This window comes from Carassius carassius, chromosome 12 (assembly GCF_963082965.1).
Source record: "Carassius carassius chromosome 12, fCarCar2.1, whole genome shotgun sequence".
In the NCBI taxonomy this organism is placed as follows: Eukaryota; Metazoa; Chordata; class Actinopteri; order Cypriniformes; family Cyprinidae; genus Carassius; species Carassius carassius.
Window position 1 is genome coordinate 22,443,934 of NC_081766.1, and position 24,165 is coordinate 22,468,098.

At 38.5% G+C, this 24,165-nt stretch overlaps 1 protein-coding gene across 9 annotated transcripts in view; it reads left to right on the plus strand.

Annotated features, from left to right (window-relative positions):
• Positions 1-24,165, plus strand: part of LOC132155112 (receptor-type tyrosine-protein phosphatase F-like) — a 279,321-nt gene that overhangs the window by 171,377 nt on the left and 83,779 nt on the right. For 5 of the 9 annotated variants that reach the window (XM_059563911.1, XM_059563914.1, XM_059563917.1 and 2 more), the window contains exons 5-6: positions 17,417-17,602; positions 20,126-20,143. In XM_059563911.1, coding sequence (XP_059419894.1) covers positions 17,417-17,602; positions 20,126-20,143 — 204 coding nt within the window. The remainder of the gene's footprint in view (positions 1-17,416; positions 17,603-20,125; positions 20,144-24,165) is intronic. The other 4 variants (XM_059563913.1, XM_059563916.1, XM_059563918.1 and 1 more) reach the window with 1 other exon arrangement.

The window sequence follows — 24,165 nt, forward strand, 5'->3', positions numbered from 1 at the left end:
TATATGTGTGATGTTTATGTTTAAGTATATATATAAATACACACACCTGCATGTATATATTGTAAAAAATATATATGTTTATGTTTTGTTAATATATAAAATCTATAAATTCTATTGTATTTATGTTATGGCAAAGCTGAATAGTCAGCAGCCTTTATTCCAATCTTCAATGCCACATAATCCTACAAAAATCATTCTAATATGATAATGTGGTGCTAATAAATATTTTATATAATTATCAGTGTTTAAAAACATTGTGCTTCTCTTTTTTCTTTCTTTTTTTTCTTCTGATGTGATCATTTTTATCATGATTCTTGATGAATGGAAAGATCAGCATTTATTTAAAAAATGTAATCTTTTGTAACATTATAAATGTCGTCACTTTTGACAAATTTAATACATCATGCCAAATTAAATGATTAATATCTTATATAAATAAAGAAATTAATTAATCTAACTGCCCCTTAACTTTGTGTATATGTGTAAATATATTTTTTGCAGGAGCTCTTCTGTATGCTCATCCCAATGAGTGCTCATTCACCTTATTCATGTGATAATTATGCAGGGTTTTTCCTGCATTGAAAAGTTTTTGGCGACCGCCAGAACGATTTTTTGTCCTGCCAAAGCCATATTTGATCTGTAATTGGGTTTTGTGAGTGAAGCAGGCTACTGACGGAGTGACGGAGAGAACGAGCACAGCGCCCCACCCCCGCTGTCTTTGCTCTCTCCCTCGCATCAAAATCAACTGATCCTAATGGTTGGAAGACCCAATACATGTTTCACGTGGTGCATTCTGAAAATATTTCTGGGTGTGAATTGCAGTCAAAACTAAATTTGCCTTATCTTTTCTTACAACTTGTGACAAGCATTCCACACATGCAGCTGACATAAACTTAAATAAACGCAAAAAAAAAAAAAAAAAAAAATATATATATATATATATATATATATATATATATATATATATATATATATATATAGTTATTAAGTGTTTTTTGTATGTGTGTGTGTGTGTGTGTGTGTGTTGACAAATCTTTCGCAATGTCCTAACAGCCAGGATTCCCACACGACACGTCCGCTAAAGTCCGAATCACGACCTAATGACTCCTTTGAGCCGATTCATTATAATGAATGGTTAAAGCCGGAGTCACCAACCCGTCGATCGCGGTCGACAAGTCGATCTTGGAAGCATCTTAAGTCGATCGCGAAGATTTTTCCAAATCTGAAAAAAAAAAATATATATTTTTATTCATTATTATTTATTAATTTAAAATGCACCATGTGTGAGCCTATGTGTGTAGTAAATTGTGTCTAGAGGAGGGAGAGGGGTATATCTGTCCAATCAAATAGCCTATAGTTTACATATAATGTCTGTAAAACATCCGCTTTCTTTATACTTTCGCTTGGCCCTGCAGCGCGAGCCTCCGCTGACTGTGCGCGCACCTCCCAAAACAGACGAGACATTTATACTTGACGCAACTATTTTAGACTGAAAACCAGACCATATAACTGATTTAGACGCGGGTGCCGGTGTGATGAGATGTACTAATATCCGTCTGTTCGGGCATGATTGTTTTAGGCCTGTAATTGATTGATTATTGAGGTAATAGTGGTGGCACTAAAAAAAATAATGTTCGGTTCAACCACACACGGTTCGGCACGTGCTTCAACTTAAATCTGACAAAGCATCTGTAATATCATCTGTAATATGGCTTTCTATAAATGGCACGTAAAAATCAGGGTCCAGCTAATAAATGTTTCTGTTCATGCTTGCGCATTCTGGCTTCCCAGACATTACAAATGAGAGGAAAAAAAACAAATCACAAATTTGGACAAATCATTCACTCTTGTTCAACGCGAATGCTGAATATGAGCAGTAATTTATTCCGTCATCACCTGGGTGCTGATATTAAACTAAACTCATTCAATCTTTGTCAGTTTAAACCAAGCGTGCCACACAAGCCCTGAAAAGTGAAGCCAAAACGTCTCGATCGCCCCCTGGTGAGTGGTCCTAGTATAGGTCATAAACCCCGCCTCCCCATGTTATTCAATGGGACGCGAGACCAACTAAACAATTAAATTACCCTTCAAATATCTTTTTTCCGAAGCTGTTTTTTGTCATTTACTGTAGTTTGTATCACGCTAATGTAAATTCAAGTGTTCGTTTTTAAAATAAGTTGTTTTTTAGATAGTTATTTAATGCTCTAAAAACTGTGGTATGATGTCGTGATTGACAGCTGTGATTGACAGCTCTCTGAGCCGGAGGAGGCACTGAAGCGTCAACAGGCTTTTTTCATGATCTTCGGAGGACTGAGGAGATTGTATTTACCTTATTTTAATGAGATTGGAGTGGAACGGAGCAGACAGAGTTCACAGGAGCAGGACTCCACTTCCAAAACAGTGCAGATTACGGTATGTGCATTCTGCGAGGGAGAGTGAGGGCAGGGCACAGGGGCGGGGCCGTTGATTTCGCGGCTTTAAGCCTTTACTTCATGCTTGCTACTGCGCATAGCTACTGCGCAGAACTGGTCCCTAGATCGCTATCTGCACAAGTCCAAGATGTCAGCGCCATATCGGGACACTGGCGGCTTCAGTTTTGACCAATGGAAGAGAGCGAAGGCGAGTCGTCCATCTTTTTTTACAGTCTATGGTTTAAACATTTAAGAGCCAGAGGACATGAGCTCACGTGCGCAGTGAGAAGATTTGTGCGTGCAAATATAAGCTCTCTCTGAAGTATTGTGTTTAAATGGACAAATTCACACAAAATCATGTCAAAATGCCTGTTTTGGTAAGTATCCTACCGCAGACATAGCCAGCTGAACGTAGGCCACTGTATCAGTGCATTCTCTTAAAGTGACAGTCTATATATTAATCGAACAGCAACAACAAAGAAATCACTCACTCTGTAGCTAAAAATTAATGTAGGTCTGTAATTTGTGTGAACATATTTTTGAAGAATTGAAGGATGGCTGTTGTCTGTTGCAATAACTTGAGTATTTCCATTTTGAAGTGTTTGAAATATGTTTTAAAAGGGAAAGTGAAACAGTACATTATTGGCTTAGGCCTGTAATTGACTCATTATTGTGTTTATATACAAGTAATAAGCCTGTGGAAATACTTAATGTTATATTACTGTTGAAAATGTTTAATTAAAGTTGACAGGTTGAATAGTTATATACTATTTGTATAATTAAATAATTTGCTAGTGACTTACAGGCAAAAAGAATGTCAGAGTAGAACTTACAAGTGGTAGATCTTGGTTTACATTTGGACTTTGGATGTGATCTTAGGCTCGAAAAGGTTGGTGACCACTGGGTTAAAGCAATTGGTCTGCCCGTCAGTGTCTGAATCAGTGTATAACAAATCATTACTTATTAGAAGAACATACACATCTGAAATGAGAAAGTAAGTGTGCTTACCCCATTTAGCAAGAGTGTTTAGTACAATTTAGCATTAATAAATAGTCCTAGGACAATGTGTAGTAAATAACCTATAAAATCATTTTAAGTTAGACTGGAGTGAGATGAAACTAGATCAAAGCACAAAGCAAGCTGTTGCTAGCTAGCTGCTAATTTTCTTATATTTTATATGGTAAAAAATTACACTATTACACCTTTTAATGCTACTTTTTAATTGATATGATTATACTAAAATAATTATCAGGTCTATCAAAAAAGGATTTTATCTTTCTAAACTATGAAAGCCAGTCGTGGAAAGAGGGCAAGAAAGGATGACAGTGATAATTTTTTCATTAATAAATAGGATAAGAAAAAAAAATCACAAACTGTTTCTTTGTATTTATTTTAAATGTAACATTTATTGTCAATATTGGGTATTGGGATCATGTGGGTACTAGGGTACTCTTTGCTGTATGTGGATGACCATGTCGGTCAGCCACCACCGAAGACCAATTTTGACCCAGGAAAAACCCTGTCATGTAATGCAACTTCTTGTTCTTTTCTTAAATCACTAAAAGTGTTGTCTGTCTGGCTTCATTTTAAAAGCACCCTGTCTTGCCTCCAAAAATGCAAATATAATAGCATGTAAATGTTATCTCGTACATCAGCCTGCAGGCAAAACGGCGTTCTGCTGTTTGATATCACCTAATACTGATGTCATCTTGAATGAATGAATGCTCTTTTGTTCACAGGCTAGGCCTGCTGTCTTTCACTTGTAATCTCTTTCATTCTCTGGAACTGTGCTATTTGTAATTATTGGGGCTATATTGAGAGTATGATCTAATTTCCAATCCATCTTTTTTGCCTCCGATATCGTTTCCGATACCTAGGGTTCAATATTGGCCGATACAGATACCGATCCGATACCAGTGAAGTTTTTAATTTTTTCCCAATTTAAATAAATGTAGAATTTATATATCTCTTTGTGTGGAACTGATAAGCATTCTTTCACAGTCTACTAGATACAGACAAATTCAGTATAAAGAAAAATAAACTATAAATATGGAAAAATATAGGCCTATGCATATTCATAATCTATGACAAAAAATTATCATGAACTAGGTTAGTGGATAATTCGACAGCAAAAGTTATTTTAGAAAAATCACTGCACAATAATTTTAGAAATCCAAACATTTAGTAAAAAAACTATTTTGCGGGGAACAAATAGAAGTGTTGCACTAAATATTGTAAAATTTCGCACATTGCTATTTGTATTATTATAAAATCCATTCTTTAAAAACATTCATGAATATATTTATATAAGTGTATACTATAAAATTTTGTAAATGCATTTCTTTTAAATGTATAGCAAATTTTTTTATAAGGCAACAACATATGATAGATACGATAGGACAAAAAAAATACAGTGCAGCATGAAGCGTTTACAATGTGTGCATCCAGTGTGCAGAATGATGCGCTTGAAGCAACATGGCGTCAGTCTTGCTTCAAGCGCATCATTCTGCACACCGGATGCACACATTGTAAGAACTTTGTGTTAAAAAGTGCAAAGAACAAAGAGAAGAGACATTGATGCGTAGTGCATTATATATGTGCAACAGTTATTGAGCCTTTCTTTTAATGGTTTTAAATTTCAGTTACTGTGCACGTTAAAAACAATTTATTGTCTTTTCTACGCCAGTGTTTTTGTTCTCACAGACACCTGGTAGTAAGTAACAAAACAACATTAAACTCTGGCAAGAAGTTAAAGTGTTTTTGTAAATTCATAGACATGTATTTACAAATCAAGTTTAATAATTGGGAAAAACAGAACGATCTTAGAGAGAGCTTTACTGAGCTGACTGTCATAACCAAACGTGACCAGGGTTTAAAGGCTGAAAGGAAAACTTCAAAATGTGCAGAGCAGAGGGGCTCGAGGACTGAAATTGAGAACCGCTGCATAAAGCTATTGTGTGGCTTCAGAAGTAACACAGAGTAATTCGCCCAATCAAAAAACTAAAAAATAAATTAAAAAAAATTGGATCTGTCCTCTCTGACCGATACCCTATCCGAGAAAAATGGCAGTATCGGAGCCGATACCCGATGTGAATATCGGACCAACGCATCCCTATACAACACATACCGTATTTTCCGGACTATAAGTCACACTTTTTTTCATAGTTTGCCTGGTCCTGCGACTTATAGTCAGGTGCGACTTGTTTATCAAAATTAATTTAACATGAACCAAGAGAAATGAACAAAGATAAATGAACCCAGAGTTCACATTATCATCTACAGCCCCGAGAGGGCACTCTATGCTGCTCAGTGCTCCTGTAGTGTACACTGAAAACACAGAGTGCCCTATCGCGGCTGGAGACAGTAATGTGAACTCTTGGTTCTTGGTTCTAAATAAATGCGACTTACAGTCCAGTGCGACTTATGTTTTTTTCCTCGTCATGACGTATTTTTGGACTGATGCGACTTATAGTCCGAAAAATACGGTATGTCTAATTTGTTGTATTTAAGTATTCAGTGATGTGCCAGTGAAGCAGATTTTTGGTTGAATAATGTAAAAAGACGCTTTTTTCTAAGGAGGACAAACCTGGACTTGAAATTACCTCTGACAATTAAGATATGTAGTAAAATGGATAGTGTTCTGTTGTCATATATCATTACAGAAACAATTCTGCTTCGTCCATCAAAAGAGATGTCACCCTTAATTGCTGTCATCCATCACTCTCATACACACTTTATGGAAATTACAAGAACATTTGTTTCTCAAGAACTGTCAATACTACATTCTTTTTAAACAAACTCTTCGTTCAGAAGTTGCTTTGTTCTTCTATAACAGTGGAGACCTTCACTGCTTAAAAAAAATAGTTCACTGTAAAAATGAAAATGTCTTACCTGTATGAAATTCTTTCTTGTGTTGAAAACAAAATTAAGAATTTTGAAGAAAGTTGATGCTTTGAAAAGGACCAAAAAGCAATAGTAGTCATATTTCAAACCTTCTGAAGTCTACCTTAGCTTTGTGTAACATGGTAAATGGCAGCTTGACTATATTTGCTTGTCAAACAAGTGCAATTGAGTTTTATTTACCATATCTGATGTGCTCTATATATGTTCATAGTTCAATGTTTATATGTGAATGAAACCCTAAAATGTAAATCTGTCCTTCATTTAAGTGTGATTGTTTCTCTTCTGAAGACTTGAATTCAATCAGATTAAAGGCTCTTTATGAACGTTTTAAAGCATCAATCAAAATTTGGTTATATGGACTTTCATTTAAAGAGCAGGTCATATGTTTTTAATCAAAAAATGCATGATAAATAAAGATATTGTTTCTCAAAAGAGAGAATCGATTCAGAATAGCGCTTTAAACAAAATACATTGCGTCAAAGCAACTGAACAACATTCATTAGGAAAACAGTGTCAATAATGCAAAAATGATAGTTAAAGGCAGTTCATCATTGGATTCAGTTATGTCATCTCTGTTCAGTTAAATAGTGTCTGTGCATTTATTTGCAATCAAGTCAACGATATCGCTGTAGATGAAGTGTCCCCAACTAAGCAAGCCAGAGGCGACAGCGGCAAGGAACCGAAACTCCATCGGTGACAGAATGGAGCAAAAAAACCTTGGGAGAAACCAGGTTCAGTTGGGGGGCCAGTTCTCCTCTGACCAGACGAAACCAGTAGTTCAATTCCAGGCTGCAGCAAAGTCAGATTGTGCAGAAGAATCATCTGTTTCCTGTGGTCTTGTCCTGGTGCTCCTCTGAGACAAGGTCTTTACAGGGGATCTGTATCTGGGGCTCTAGTTGTCCTGGTCTCCGCTGTCTTTCAGGGATGTAGAGGTCCTTTCTAGGTGCTGATCCACCATCTGGTCTGGATACGTACTGGATCCGGGTGACTGCAGTGACCCTCTGATCTGGACACAGACTGGATCTGGTGGCCACGGTGACCTCGGAACAAGAGAGAAACAGACAAATATTAGCGTAGATGCCATTCTTCTAATGATGTAGCAAGTACATAGGTTGTTATGGGAAGTGTTTCCGGTTCCGGTTTACCTAATTAATGCAGCCTAAAAATCCTTTAACGGATTTGGATAATAAAAGCATATTAGTATGTTATGTGTATGCCAGGTTAAAGAGATGGGTCTTTAATCTAGATTTAAACTGCAAAAGTGTGTCTGCCTCCCGAACAATGTTAGGTAGGTTATTCCAGAGTTTGGGCGCCAAATAGGAAAAGGATCTGCCGCCTGCAGTTGATTTTGATATTCTAGGTATTATCAAATTGCCTGAGTTTTGAGAACGTAGCGGACGTAGAGGATTATAATGTAAAAGGAGCTCATTCAAATACTGAGGTGCTAAACCATTCAGGGCTTTATAAGTAATAAGCAATATTTTAAAATCTATGCGATGCTTGATAGGGAGCCAGTGCAGTGTTGACAGGACCGGGCTAATATGGTCATACTTCCTGGTTCTAGTAAGAACTCTTGCTGCTCCATTTTGGACTAGCTGTAGTTTGTTTACTAAGCGTGCAGAACAACCACCCAATAAAGCATTACAATAATCTAACCTTGAGGTCATAAATGCATGGATTAAAATTTCTGCATTTGACATTGAGAGCATAGGCCGTAATTTAGATATATTTTTGAGATGGAAAAATGCAGTTTTACAAATGCTAGAAACGTGGCTTTCTAAGGAAAGATTGCGATCAAGTAGCACACCTAGGTTCCTAACTGATGACGAAGAATTGACAGAGCAACCATCAAGTCTTAGACAGTGTTCTAGGTTATTACAAGCAGAGTTTTTAGGTCCTATAATTAACACCTCTGTTTTTTCAGAATTTAGCAGTAAGAAATTACTCGTCATCCAGTTTTTTATATCGACTATGCAATCCATTAGTTTTTCAAATTGGTGTGTTTCACCGGGATGCGAAGAAATATAGAGCTGAGTATCATCAGCATAACAGTGAAAGCTAACACCATGTTTCCTGATGATATCTCCCAAGGGTAACATAAAAAAGCGTGAAGAGTAGCGGCCCTAGTACTGAGCCTTGAGGTACTCCATACTGCACTTGTGATCGATAGGATACATCTTCATTCACTGCTACGAACTGATGGCGGTCATATAAGTACGATTTAAACCATGCTAATGCACTTCCACTGATGCCAACAAAGTATTCAAGTCTATGCAAAAGAATGTTGTGGTCAATTGTGTCAAACGCAGCACTAAGATCCAATAAAACTAATAGAGAGATACACCCACGATCAGATGATAAGAGCAGATCATTTGTAACTCTAAGAAGAGCAGTCTCAGTACTATGATACGGTCTAAATCCTGACTGGAAATCCTCACATATACCATTTTTCTCTAAGAAGGAATATAATTGTGAGGATACCACCTTTTCTAGTATCTTGGACAGAAAAGGGAGATTCGAAATTGGTCTATAATTAACTAGTTCTTTGGGGTCAAGTTGTGGTTTTTTGATGAGAGGCTTAATAACAGCCAGTTTGAAGGTTTTGGGGACATGTCCTAATGACAATGAGGAATTAATAATAGTCAGAAGAGGATCTATGACTTCTGGAAGCACCTCTTTCAGGAGCTTAGATGGTATAGGGTCTAACATACATGAAAGTGAAGTGACATTCAGCCAAGTATGGTGACCCATACTCAGAATTTGTGCTCTGCATTTAACCCATCAGAAATGCACACACACACACACACTGTGAGCACACACCCGGAGCAGTGGGCAGCCATTTATGCTGCGGCGCCCGGGGAGCAGTTGGGGGTTCGATGCCTTGCTCAAGGGCACCTAAGTCGTGGTATTGAGGGTGGAGAGAGAACTGTACATGCACTCCCCCCACCCACAATTCCTGCCAGCCCGGGACTCGAACTCACAACCTTTCGATTGGGAGTCCGACTCTCTAACCATTAGGCCACGACTTCCCACAAATAAATACATGTTGTTGGTTTAGATGATTTAACAAGTTTATACAATTCTTCCTCTCCTATGGTAGAGAATGAGTGGAACTGTTCCTCAGGGGGTCTATAGTGCACTGTCTGATGTGATACTGTAGCTGACGGCTGAATGGTTGCAATTTTATCTCTAATAGTATCGATTTTAGAAGTAAAGTAGTTCATTTTCGTCACGGGATAAAGGTTAGTTGAAAATCGATGCTTCGGAAAGTATGTGAAAGAATAGTGGTCATACTACTCCTATGCTAAATTTCAAGTCTTATGAACCCTATATTAGATTTTTGTAACAAGCAAACGTTGTCTGTACGACTTGTGTAATGAAGAGTAATCTTCGTTTCGTAAACATTGTTCTTCAGATCAGATCTTGAGTTGATTCTTAATTTAAACTGACTAAATTTCACTCTGTTGCTCACCCAAATCTAAATATGATTTCAAAATATGTGGCATATCACTTTCAGATCAGATCATATGTACTACAAAGCTTTTGACACATTTATGGTGCTTTTTTTCATTCTGTGTTCTTCAGAAGAAAGTCAGTCATACAGGTTTGGATCGATGTTGGAGTGAATGAAAATATTTTTATTTTAGGGTGAACTATTCCTTTAAACATAATTAGCCTGTGGTGTGGACATCGAAGCAGACACATGAGATTGGATCTAAGCATGAGTGATCCGTCTTTAAAGAATGGCTTGTTCTCTGTGTTAGTGCCTCACGGTGCTTCATCACTATTTGAGCATACTCTTCTGCGGTGACGTGTTTGTGCAGGGTGAGAATAACTCTGGCTGACATGGACGTGGAGAGCACTCGGGCTGTTTCACAGTGGGGTCTGAGAACAGAGACTTGTCACTTCAGCGGGGTTCTGATTAGACCCATCACCCTGCATGCCATGCTCTATTCTCCCTGGTAATTGGAGCTGGCAGGAGGTTGGCATGTACCCCTCCCGTCCTCCATTTTCCTTTTTATCCTCCCACAGTGACCCCCCGTCCCCCAACCACCCACCCACTCCTCATGTCAGATCCACTGTAATGCATGTTATGTCCCTCTTTGCTCTGACCCAGCAATGAGGACATGAAGTCTATGCATGTCTCAACCACATTTACTGCAGCCTTGTTCACATTAGCTGGGTTCTCTGTTCCCTTTTTTCTGCCTTTAGGACATTTTATACTACTTACTCACAACCACCTGAAATGCCATTGTAATTATCTTGGCAACCATGTTGCTTTGTTTTCATAATGAGGCTGAATTAGTTCTACCCAATTATTTGCCATTAGTTTCATTCGTTGGCTTCATTCAACACTCAACTTTTGTAAATAAATATCAGATAGTTATCGCCTACTTTCAAGCCTTAATCTCTTCTTGTGTGTCTCACCTCTATCATCAATTTACTGCTTCACAGAGAACAATGTTCCTTCTGTTTCCACAAAACTGATTAAAGATGAGTTTGTGGTATGCTACTCTGTTAGCTGGTCACATGCATCGATAAAGCTGGACTGCTTCTGGACTGGTTCCACAGCCAATGAGATAATACAATAGATTGCCATCTGCAAGGACCTGCACGATTTTATCGCTCTAGTAAGGTCTCATTTAAAACCTGCTCTGGGTCTCTGGATGGCAATAGTAGTTTTTCCATTCAGGAAGGAAATTTGATTGGGTACTAACACGGATACTATTGTTACCATGGCACCTGTTTATGGAGGTTGTCCCAAGGTCCTATATTCTTTACTTTTAGCTTTAAGAGAGTTGGAAGGACCTACAAGACACAGCGTATGTGAGCAAATGATTAGTTTTATTTTATGGCCAAGAAAAAAGTAATAAAATAATTTGAAATTTTTTTGTTAGTGTAAAAATAAAACATTTCTTCACTTTATTTCATAGCTGAACTTCACAACATTATAATTTACAGTATGGAAAATGGGATTTTGGGGATTTACTAAAGATTACTTATAACAGTATTTTTAAATGAATCATATTTTCAAAGATTAACTGAGTGTAAAGGACGGGACACACCAAGCAGATTTCAGAGAAATAGCAGCGATGAAAGCCGACGGTGGTGTCACCTCACGTAGGCAGTGTCGAACCAAAAAGCTGCACTCGAACACATCGCACAGACTACAGCCGATGGCAAACTAACATGTGCATTCTGTGCATGCGTGAGAGGAATTAACTGTCTATATCAGCAGCTATCAATAGTATATATTCATCATTCAAAAGGAGAAACCGAAACAAAGATATACAAAATAAACGCAGATATACAAAACATAAGCAAAGCAGTTCTTGCTTACCATTTTGAACATCAGTAACGTTGATAACTTCAATCATTTCAATTGCCTCATGTTGTTTGTAAAGACAGACACAGATGCAGGTAATTCACACACGCAACTTTAATCTCTCTCCTTTTCTCTCAGTCTCAAAATGGCCATATTTGTGAAAAAAGTTCAGTAGTTTGCATCACTGTATATAGATGTCGATAATATAACATTTATATCGTAAAACAGTTGCCTAATATATGAATAATATGATTTGCATTTAGCATATTTCCATCTTTCCTCACTGTCTTTCAACATTAAACTGATGCTTTGTACTGGAATTCGCACTCTGCTTCTGTGAACAGTAAACCCTGCCTACTTTGATTGTCCATCTCAGTTAGTTTGACACTGACAAGCACTGTTAGATGGCTGAGGCAGACCAGGCTGAAAATGTAACTTTTAAAGGTTTTTGTCATCCTCACAACAAGAGAACTACATAATGGAGTGCAGGACATCAGTGCCATAATTTCAAATATAAGGAATGGATAGTTTGCCCATTTTTAATTATTGAGGGCACTTTTCTGACTTGTCTTTTCCCTATTGCTTGCATGCCAGTCATTATCCCTCTGCGTGCCCATGTTGCCGAACCCTGATTTAATGCATACTTCAACCCAAACTTCAACAATGAACAATAGCACAATGAGCCGCACCCAGTGTAAAAGTAGAACATGATGTGTGAAGGTTACATGATGTCTTGGTAGTCATGAAGCTGCGCATCAGTCGAGCTGTTATTGTTTCTCTTGAATTGCCAGTAGGCTCAACTGCATTTTTAAAGTAACATGATACAAATAAGGTGTTGACGTTGCATAAAAACTCGAGCCTGTACTCTTTGTCTGTAATTGTCAAGATTGCTGCTTCTCATATACCATGACCTCAGCCAGTTGCATAACCTTTCAGACAAAGGTAAAATAAAACTCTGCAATACAAGCAAGAATCTCAGAACATGACATCACTGTCATTAAAGTTCAGTTTATCTCTATTGACTCTTTGTTGGAACATATCTGCAAAGCTCGCATTCTCACCGTCTGCTCTCAAGTTTCACTCAGCTACTTATAAGTTAGCATCCCAATTACCCAACAAATGTATCACCCCATCAGAGCCATACACCTTGTCATAACTGCTTCAGGGAAACAATGAAACTAGTGTTGGCAGGCTTTTTCAATTCAAACCACCATCTACTGCAATGCCCACATGTATGATGTGGCAGTGACTCAGGACAGAGCGGGACATTCTGTAGACTTCTTCCCCTCTTTCCTCTTCATCTTAGTAATGGAGTCGTCACTCGACTCAATATAAGCACACAAGAATTGTATTAAAAAAAATCTAAGCTTTGAGTCTTCTGTTTTTTAAATCCTCATGCATAGTAAAGAGGTGTAAATGATAAAAGTGCTTTCAGGGACGGAGAATGGAGCTTTTATTTAGAAAATGCAAAAGCCTAACCCATCAGCTTGTTTCCTGCTGTGCTTTTATTTTGTGTAATAAATCCATCTTTTTCCCATTTTGTTTTTACATTCACATACCATTTATTTGTAGAATTCATTATACCTGAAAGGGAGTCTCTGTCGTTATAATAAATATTAGTAAGAAGCAAAATATTTTAACACACTTTTAAAAGTGCATTCAGCAATTCTTTTTTTCCTCAATAAAAAGTTACGTGTAGTGATGAGTAGGTAAAAAAAGTAGTAAAATGTACAAAAGATGACAACTCTAGACACATTAGCAGCCTAATAAAAGCTGTTTTATTTTACAAGGTACTGGTTACATCATGGTGGCTGCCATGTTGAGGTCACATGACCATTTGAACACTACTCATTTTATATATTAGAAACCATCCTGTTATTGGACTCTTTCAGTTGTGAAATTATATCTGAAAGCTAATAACGTTTTCTGTCACGTGATGCTTCATCCACACCACTATGTGTCAGTACAAGTCAGCACAACTTCCACATAAAAAATAACAAGTATATATAAACATATTTCACAAGTATGTTACTAGTCTCACATAGCCAGACCTTTAGAATGACTGATGGAATTCATGGCAGCTTTCATTGGCCAAGAACCGCCCATGAGTCTGTTTACTGACATGTCAAACAACCAATCACAGTTTTTTTAAATCATCTTCATGAATCGAGGCATGGAAATGTCTCCACAAAACTCTCAGACGTATTTTAAAGATTCTATGCTATGAAGCACTCATCGTCACAGTTGTAAACACTACGGCTTTCATGAGGGGGTTTGGCATCACAGTGTAACGATAAAACCTTTCATATTCATCCGGAAGAAGGAGGCGGGAACCGGCGGACAATCAAATAACATTTAATTATTCAAAATAAACACAAAACAGCGCACCAGCCCCTCACGGACGACTGGTGCGCACAAAATAAAACCAAAACACAACTAAAATCCCAGGCCTGGTCCTCTCTCGTCCTTCACTGTCGTCGCTCCAGTTTTATATCCTTCCATCTCCTCCGTGGGCCTCGAGACCGGCGGGTCGAACAGGTGTAGCTCATCTCCAATCACTCCACCGGCCTCGCTCCCATGTCCCTCGGCCCCGCCCCACTCGTCACATACCCCCATCGCCCCTCGCAGGCCGGGGGGTACTCCCGAGACTGCGCTCTACCCCCCCCCCCTCCCTCCGGGGGGGACCGCTCACGGGGACCTGCGGGAACCTGGGGGTAGGACAGGCGAGGCGAGAGAAAAGGAGATGGAAGGTGGAGCGACAGAGACGAGAGAGGGGAGAGAGGAGAAAAAAAAAAAAATCCGGTTCCCAGACGCACCGCTGCTCGGCCCTCAACCAGCTGGGCGATCTCCTCCGCGGTGCCTGGCGGTGGCACTGGACGGCCCTCGGCGGACGGCACGACACTCCTCCGCCGCCCGGTGGACGGCGACGGCTCCTCCGGTTTTGGGCAGCCGCCAGGAGTCCCCTGTTCCCTGCTCCTCCCCGTTCCGGCGGATGGCAGCAGGCTCCGGCCACCTGTCGAACGGCGCAGACTCCTCCGCTCCCTCACGGACGGCAGCTGCCCCTCCCTATCGTGGGCGGCCAGTAGCGAGCTCGCCCGTCCCCGGCAACTCGCTCCAGCCCACCGCCTCGAGCGTCCATGGCGGCACACTCCTCGCCTGCTCGTTGGCACCGCGGATTCACCACAGCGGCGAGGGATCTTCAGCAGCGCGTCCCTCCTTCTCCCGGGCTTCGGCACCACTGTACCGATAAAACCTTTCTAATCATCGGGAAGAAGGAGGCGGGAACCGGCGGACAATCAAACAACATTTTAATAAAGCAAAATAAACACAAAACAGCGCACCAGCCCCTCACGGACGACTGGTGCGCGCAAATAAAAACCAAAACATAACTAAAAGCCCAGGCCTGGTCCTCTCTCGTCCTTCACTGTCGTCGCTCCAGTTTTATATCCTTCCATCTCCTCCGTGGGCCTCGAGACCGGCGGGTCGAACAGGTGTAGCTCATCTCCAATCACTCCACCGGCCTCGCTCCCATGTCCCTCGGCCCCGCCCCACTCGTCACACACAGCATCTTTGGTTTCAAGGCCAAATGTTAAAGAACGCGACACATGCGTCTCCCGAATATCCGATGGACGTTTAGCCAGTGGTCTGTGGTCATGACGTCTGAGGCTGAGACTATTATATAACTTACTTTGCACACCTAGATATTTATGAAACTTTTTTCTTCACTTTTGTCATTTGAAACGACAAGATAATATTTTTTTTTGACCCAACTTTAGGGGAGTCTAAAACATATCTTCACTCTCCACTCAGGAGAAACAGCACAGTTGGTTTTCTCTTAGATGTTTTTGCGCACTCTGTTTCCTCTTTTGCATGCTGACTATGTGACACTTGGAAGTTATTATTTGTACATTCTTTCTCAAGAAAATTTATTCAATTGTTTATTCAGAAAAAGACCGGCATAGTGATACAACCCACACTCCTACAGGTAGTTGACCTCTCCTGAGCACACCAAGGTAGAAATGTACGCCTCGACACAAGACAGCACATCCTCTCTGTGCTTTCCGAAGGTCACACTTAAACAAAACATCTTGCTGCTTTTGCTTCTTAATGAGCCATAACTTGAACAGCCTCTTATTCCAAGTTACCTTGTACTGCAAAGTTCCCTCCAGCACAGATTCGGCTCAACATTTTCCACCTAAATGACTTCTTTTTCAATGTTTTCATAAGAAAGTTAGCGATTCATGAAATAACCCTTTTGAGATTTGCCCACTGTGTTACACATGCTGTCCTGGAACACTAGTCTCGAGTTTGAAGTCATAGTCTCTTGTGAGAGTTTTTCAATTCAGCTGTATGAGAAGCATTGCTTTATGCTTTAAGGATCAATACACCAATGATTTAATGTGTAACACACCAGAATAAGAAGACAAGATAGTCTGTTGTGCCCTGTAGACTTTAGAAACAGTGAAATGTTTGTCGTGCAGAGAATTGTCTCAAACTGAATAATTCAGCCTTGCCCTTTGGCTTACCTTGGAATCAAAGACAGTGTAATGTTGCCGTAATGTTGTTGCTATTGCAAGTGTGAATATGTTGCATGCTGGGCTTTCATCCAAACATTTGTGTGAATGTTTGAGATAAAGAAAAAAATAAAGTTAATAAGTGCTACAGTCATGGAATTGCCCTTGTTTTCATGTGCTTGGAAGCCATATTTTTACACCTTGCCTACCTGCTTATCCTGTTTCTGATATAATTAGTGTTCATTTCCATATAATGTGTTAATTATGTAAATGTTTAATACTTGAAGATATCTGCACTGTTACTCGCTTTGTGTAGAAATAGTGAAAGGCGTCATGGTCTGTATCAGAGTGGAAACAGTGTTTTCCAAACCATTGAAGGACAAAGCATTATTTGCCAACTAGATTTGCATTTCCTGAAAAAATAAAAAAACTTAAATTTCAGGTAAGCAGTTTTAGGCTGTGGTTTTGCATAAATTATATTCAGCATCAGGGAAGAGTTGCAGCTGTCTCATGCTTTGTTTTCTGTCTATGCCACTTGAGTATCAGCAAATTCGCATTTTTGCAGTGTGTAAAGAATGAAGATGTAAGAAACAAAAGAGCAATCACAATTCAGTATACAATTGAATGCAAGAAGGAAGACCAGTGGCAATTGATAATAGAAGTGTAGCGATGAAGTCATTGCTATTATTTACATTTTTAATGATTTCCATTCAAGTCAGTAATGTTCTAAAATTTACAAAAAAAACTGATAAAGTTTAAGATCGAGTCATTTATCTATAAAGCACCAACAGAAGTTGTTAGTCATAGGGTAATGATGACAGAAAATATAATAATTAGAGACATTGTCAAATAAACATTTCTAATAAAAATAGCAGTGAAGAACTTACAAAGAAGAATTGTAACTTAAAAAAAAAAAAAAAATTTTATAAAGAAGAAAAAAGTAATAAAAACATTAGATAATGTGAAAATCCAAGGAATAAAATCATGTCTTAATGTTGGATGTACAGTAATAAGTGGCAATGGTATTGCAAAAAAAGAATGGAAAAAGAATATCAGTATGTGGTGCCTTGCCAAAACTTTAACTAGTCCTGTTGACCCTTTCATTGCATTTATTTATAGCAGATTTTGCATTGTTCCTGTTCTGTCTCTACTCAAATGCCTGTACAAATTTAGAGCAAACTGGAAGTTTAAAACCTACAAATATTTTGTAAATAATTCCCATTTTGGCTCCTAGATTGACCTGTTTTTTTTTTTTGATGTAGAAAACCAGATTCCTCATGGCTTCCCCACCATAGACATGGGCCCTCAGCTGAAAGTGGTGGAGCGAACACGAACAACCACAATGCTCTGTGCTGCCAGTGGGAACCCTGACCCAGAGATCACTTGGTTCAAGGACTTCCTGCCTGTAGACATCAACGGCAATGGGCGAATCAAGCAGCTTCGTTCAGGTAAGGTGGCACACTTCCTTAGCTTTACAATCACAGTAGTAGCAACTAATGTACTAAGCTTAAATAGCCACAAATATAGACACAGTTCTGTTTCCATATATGTCTTATTTTTTCACATATGTTTTACTACATTTAATGAACGCCTATGCAATATTCTAACATAATAAAAACAGGAATCATATTTGTGCAGTGTCAGGTCTTTGGTCTGCCAATTTGTCTTTGTCTACTATGGAAGGAAAAATGTATTGACATGGCAATTACGTCAGATCTACGTCTCAAGTCTTAAGCCACATGCAAATGGTCTGGATAATTGTAGGCACCCTTACGGGAATGTGAGAATGCCGCGGAGAGGATCAACCACTCTATTTACATTGTAGACTTTCCTAATGGATAGACCGCTCAGGTCTGACGGATGAACTGGACTTTGCCCAGGCTGGATTAATGGCTCCTGACTGACTCAGAGTTTATCCCTCTCCACTAAATCCACTTCTTTTAGAGGGCAAGTCCACAGAGGAGCTTATTCTCTAGTTTCTAGCATAAAGGTCTAAGTAAACAGCTTACAAATACACCGTTGAAAGTTTGAACTGCCACTTTGAATCCTGAATCCCTTGCTGAAAGTCTTGTTTATTTCGAGGAACTTCTTAGGTGTACGTAAAGTCAAATTAACAAAATGTACTGTTCTACTAAAGATCAAAACATATCTTCCTCAAAGATTTGATCTTTGGGTGGCATTAGGTGCAAAGCTTAATGGCCCTTTTAGGACACTCATGATATAAAATTATGAAAATCCAGCTAGTCTTATCTGGCTTATCTGCCTGTTTTAGTCTCTAGGAGAATGGTGAATTACATTAATTTCCACCGAAATTACCTAGAACAATTGAACCAGGAACTTTTAAAGTACAATGAAGATTAGGCAAATAGTCTGGTGACCTAGGTCTGTGTACATTTCTCAATACAAAGTACGTAAATTTCAGACTTGCATCCTCAGTAGTTCGGACTTTGTGAGTTCGACTCGGGAGTGTGAACTCTTGTGGGTGGGACGATGCAAGTTCGGTAATCAAGTCTGTACTTGATAACATCAGTCAGTTCACTTTGGTTACTACAATTTTCCTCATTGTATATTTACAATAAGATGAAATATGATATCAAATACCACTGCATCCTTTTTTGTTTTCATTTAAACATTTTAGTAGCCGCAGAAATGTAGTTCAGGAAAATTTGTATATAGCCTACATTAAAATGAAACAAAATATTATATAACAGTATTGACTCCTTTTATTTTCATTTTAACATGTTAATAGATTAATGAACCAAAGATTACCTGTTAGATTTACCCAAAACAAATTATATTTTCTGCTCAACCACTAAAGAGACATCAGAGCCAGTGGCAAATGTCAGAAGGACCAGGACCAAGAGCACTGAGCTCCGGCTGATCGCGTGGAGATGACTGTCTCCGAAATCGGTGAAACATTTTTAAATAGGTGCTGTCTTTATAAATAAACCACAGATTTGAGTTTTAAACAACTACATTCTCACCTGAAATACTTTTAAAACTACATTTCATGACACAATAACCGTAATATTTAGATAATTATCCGAATAAATGGTGGATGAAATCACAATGCTGCGTGAACTCAACCAATCAACATGTTTAGCACCCAAGTCCCGCCCCCGAAATTTCCGAACCTTAAAAAAAGTTCTACCTCATGAGCAGGGACTTTCTGAGGAGCAATTTTTTACCCACAGCTTTATTTAGATCCTGGTTCCTGGAGTGGAAACACACCAAGTACCAGCCCAAAGTCCCTAGTTCCTGGGTAAAGTTCCAGTGGTGGAAACGCGGCAATGTTTGCTCTTTTACTTCTTATAGATAAGCATTTTCTGATAGACACAGGTAATGGTGACATAACCATACCTTTTGATTTGACCGATAGTTTAAGCATTATGAAATAATAGCATTAAAGTGTTTGTCAGTAGCCAAAAAAGCTACTATTGTAGTTAGCAAGAATTTAGCTTTTCCTAGAAGGTCATGCTAATTGGGTGACGCAAGTAATTAAATAACAAGTTATGAAATATCATTCTAATACGGCCTGCTCAACATTTTTTTATACTTTGAAATATGTCAAATTATGGAAGTAAAACAAGTCAAATGAATTTCATGTTGACTTTAATTCACATGTACGGAATTGTACTTGCTGTGAACAAAAATAACTTGAATACACATTGTTTCACTAAGCTCTGCAAATGTTCCTTAAAGCATAGAGTTTGGCAGGACTATTTCAGAATTGTAGCACACAAAAACTTTGACCTATGATCTTTTTTCTGAGCTAATTCTACTGCACCAGACAACCAACATTCAAATAATCCAAAGAGAAGTAGTCTAGCTCAACTTGATTTCTTTCTCTTTAATTAAGCCTACTTTCATTTGATACCCTCTCTTGTGTTTTCCTTATCTCTCTTTGTCTATCTCTCTTGCCTACTAACACTTCTTTTCAATCTTGTTTGCATTCAATTTACTTCACCTAGGGGGTTCGCCGATTCGAGGTAAGACAGTTGAAATGTGTCTCATGAAACGTCTCCTCCATTGTCCGTCTCATCACTACCGCTGTCATTTCCTGCTTGTTCAGTATATACACAATCTTTGTCCCACCATTCAACCTGTCTGTGTTCTGATGTCTATATATTGGGGAAAGAGTACAACAGAAATACACTATTGTTCAAAAGTTTAGGGTCAGTATGGTTTTATTATAATTTTAAAAATAAATTATTCATTTTATTCAGCAAGGATGAATTAAACTGAACTTGTTCTTCTTTAAAAAAATATATATATATGTATCATATATCATGGGAAGCATTACATTTCTTTCTAAAACATCTTACTGACTAAAAAGTTTTGAACAGTAGTGTATGTATTACTAAAAAAGTTATTATTAAAAAAGGCATTATTTTTGACCGTAATATAGGAATAATTATTGAAGATTCTGTGATTATTTACACACCCTTATGTTGTTTCAAACCTGTGGAACACAAAATGAGTTAGTTTGAAGAATGTCATGGTTGAGGTAAAATGTAGGCTCTGGATATTCTAAATATCTTCTTTTGTGTCCCACAGAAGAACATATTTGGAATTAAATGAGGGTAAATAATGACAGGATTTTCATTTCTACAATGAATTTTGATGAGGTGAATAAAATAATTGACTCTTGCTAGTTATTATGACATGCAGTTGTTGTGGATCATTTCTGAGACCCGAGGCTTATTAAAGTTATCTATGAGTTTGGGTTTCAGGTAGGGATGCACCGAAAATTCGGCCACCGAAAATTTTCGGCCGAAAATGGCATTTTCGGTTTTCGGCCGATAGACTTTTATCACCGAAACAACACGGCCGAAATGTTGTGATGATGCAAACAGAAACCGCGACCTGCACGTGCACCTGCATAGCGCAGACCACGAGCTCCCCGCGACATTCACTTCACACCAGTGAGAACATTCTCTCTCTTCTTATTCCTTTATTCGCAGCACTAAAGCATCTCCTAACAAAGAGATTAAGACGGACCACGAAGTGAAAACAAAGAAAAGTAGAGTCTGTTAGCGCAAGTCTCACTGAGATCTTTTCGGATCCTCTGCACTTCATCGCGAATGTGCTTGATCCGCGTTATAAAGACCATTACTTGGATGCGGAAATAAGGCAGCGCGCACGAGAAATGATCCAGGCCACACTGGATGCGGAGAACCCGCGTGGAGACGGAGAAGCGCCAAGCGCAGGAGACTGAGATCAGAGCGCAGAAAAAAAGACTCGTCTGTGCACCAGATGAGGGGCATGCACCCTCGTTGTCTGATGTGTTCAATGGAATTCAGCAAGAAAGTGCCTCAAATAATAATAATACGTTGGCTATTTTGTTCTTAAGCTACTATATATGTGACATTATATATATATATACACACACACACACACACACACACACACACAATATCAGATTGTAGCCATTTTTCTGCTAGATTTTCTGCTAGATTTCTGCTTTAATTTGATAAAAATGTTTATTTATGCCCTGGCCCTATTTAAATACACTCTCAAATGTCAGGCAGATGACAAGCTCAACTGCTCAACAGCTAGATGGTTATCTGTCTGAAGTCCCCATCTCCAGAAGTGATAACCCTCTTGCCTACTGGAGAAGTAATGCACTTTCTAGTCCTACAGAGAAAAATTTCAAATGCACTTCACCTAAATGCACTTTGTTTTTATGAGAGAACAGTTCATTTTAAAACCTTTCTGCAGGCCAGTAGGCCTGTACATTATTATTTAATATACACATGAGTGGGATACATTTTTAGTTTGAATTTTATTTTAATACTGTGCATTGTTGCAATGTGCTTAATAAATATTTGCATAATTTGTAATTATGTATTTTTATGTTTTTTTTAAATAATTTATGTAATTGTAATTATCTTTGAAACTTTAATATTAATTGATGCAATTGCAATGTCTTAATTTTAGTAAAGTTAGTACACGGTCATAGCAATAAATGCAATGGTACTAATAATTGGCATAATTTCTTTCGGTGTTTCGGTTTTCGGCCTTTGTTTTCTCTTTTTCGGTTTTCGGTTTCGGCCTAGAATTTTCATTTCGGTGCATCCCTAGTTTCAGGCTATGTTAAAATAAGTACTTATTGTAAATGAGGGCACAGCCCTAATTGTTAAGATGCAGCGTTCGATCAGTCACACAGAATGAAACATGGATTTCAGAAACATGATTGCTAGAGGCGAGCGCTTAATAAAACCAACATTACCCTACTTCAGTTACACAGTTAGCAATCTCAGTGGTCTGAGGACCCCTGGAGTTTGACTGTAAAATGCAGTTGAACCCCCCCCCCCCCCCCCCCCACCCACCCCAACACAAAAAAGGGGAAAGGTATATTGCACGTAACAAAGGCTTGTTTTTTTACTGCAGACTGTTGGAGCACGCCAACTCACCTCAGGTTTATGAATCAGGAAGTTCATCTGGCTTGCTGTGGGGGGGAGGCTGATGTTCCCTTATGTTCCCAAGTGGTTATAGATTTTTATTGGCTGAATTCTCAGAAATGCCTGAATTCCTGAAATTCCTCTGGTTCTCAACAGCAGGTCTTTGTTAAATTCATTTCCCCTAACTCATGTTGTTTTGTATCTCTTTATCAATGAGGAATATTTATCATCTTCATGCCATTTTATGTTTTCATGAAGACACACAGTTTGTCCCAGTGTGTGTGTGTGTTTTATTGAAAATGCATGAGGTGACATACCTCGGGGCCTATTTTAACAATTTAAGCACATAGTCTAAAGCAAACGGTGCAGGTGCTCTCAAGGGCGTGCCCTAATTCACTTTCGCTAGTTTAACGATGGGAAAAAAACATCCGGTGCACCCGGGCGCATGGTCTAAATGGGTTGTCCCTATTCTCTTAATTAGTAATGGGTGTTTTTTGGGGTGTAAAGTGCAATAAACCAATCAGTGTGTAATGTCCCATTCCCTTTAAGAGGCAGTTGCGCACGTGACATGGCAGATTTGCTATTTACACGGCAGAATTGGCAAGCGCAAAGACAGTCTCCAGAGATGAATTTGTGATGCTTGTGTGCTGCTGATGCATGCATTGGATATCCATTCTGACATGTAGGCATTTTTATATTCATGTAGCCCACACAATAATAATATTTAAAATTTTAATCTTTTATTGTTTCATATTTAAAAATGTCTGTTGGCTGCTACACATCCGTATGTGTAATGAGCAAAGTGAACGTTGTGGACCTGCCCAGAGGCTCATTTTCTACAAACGTGCTCTTTAAATAACAAAAAATAAATAAAGATTTTAAACTTTAAACTTTTGACGTTTTAAATGTTTGGGTTGGTTTGAGTTGGTCTATGGCGCAGTCTATTTTCATGCGCCTGAACACACCTCTTTTTTAGAACAGCACGCCCATGAGCGCACAAACGCATTTGCTATTTAAACAACGCAGTGCAGGAAAATAAGAACTGCAACAGGCTGAAACTAGCAAAAACACAAAATAAGATATTTTGAGGACAGTTTCGATTCTCCATTCAAGTTTGGTCCAAAACAATATTTATTGTATGGACAGAAACAAATCTCTTCTTTTGTGTTTTGCAGAAGAAAGTCAGTCATGCAGGTTTGGAACTAAATGGGGGTTAGTAAATGATACAGAATTTAAATTTCGCTTTAATTTATGATGTCATATCAAATATCATAAAAATACCCTGATGATTAAAAAATAATTATATATTTCTGTCTGTAACTGTCAAAGATGTTAAACACTTGCTTTAAAAGAAGCAATTAAAGCAATTAAAAATGCTAATAAAAGTGGTGTTTTTCACATTCTTCATTTAGGTCAGATGGAATTTTGTATTATTTTTCTTTATTTTATTCCGTTTACTTTATAATATGGCGCTATCAGTCAGATGTTGTCAGGACTGAGGTGTGATGGCAATCAGTGCTGAGCAATCTCTGAACTGATTAGTAATTTGCTACTTGTCAGAGTAGGAAACACCACCAATCAGTTTTCCTTGAACTTGGAGATTGGGC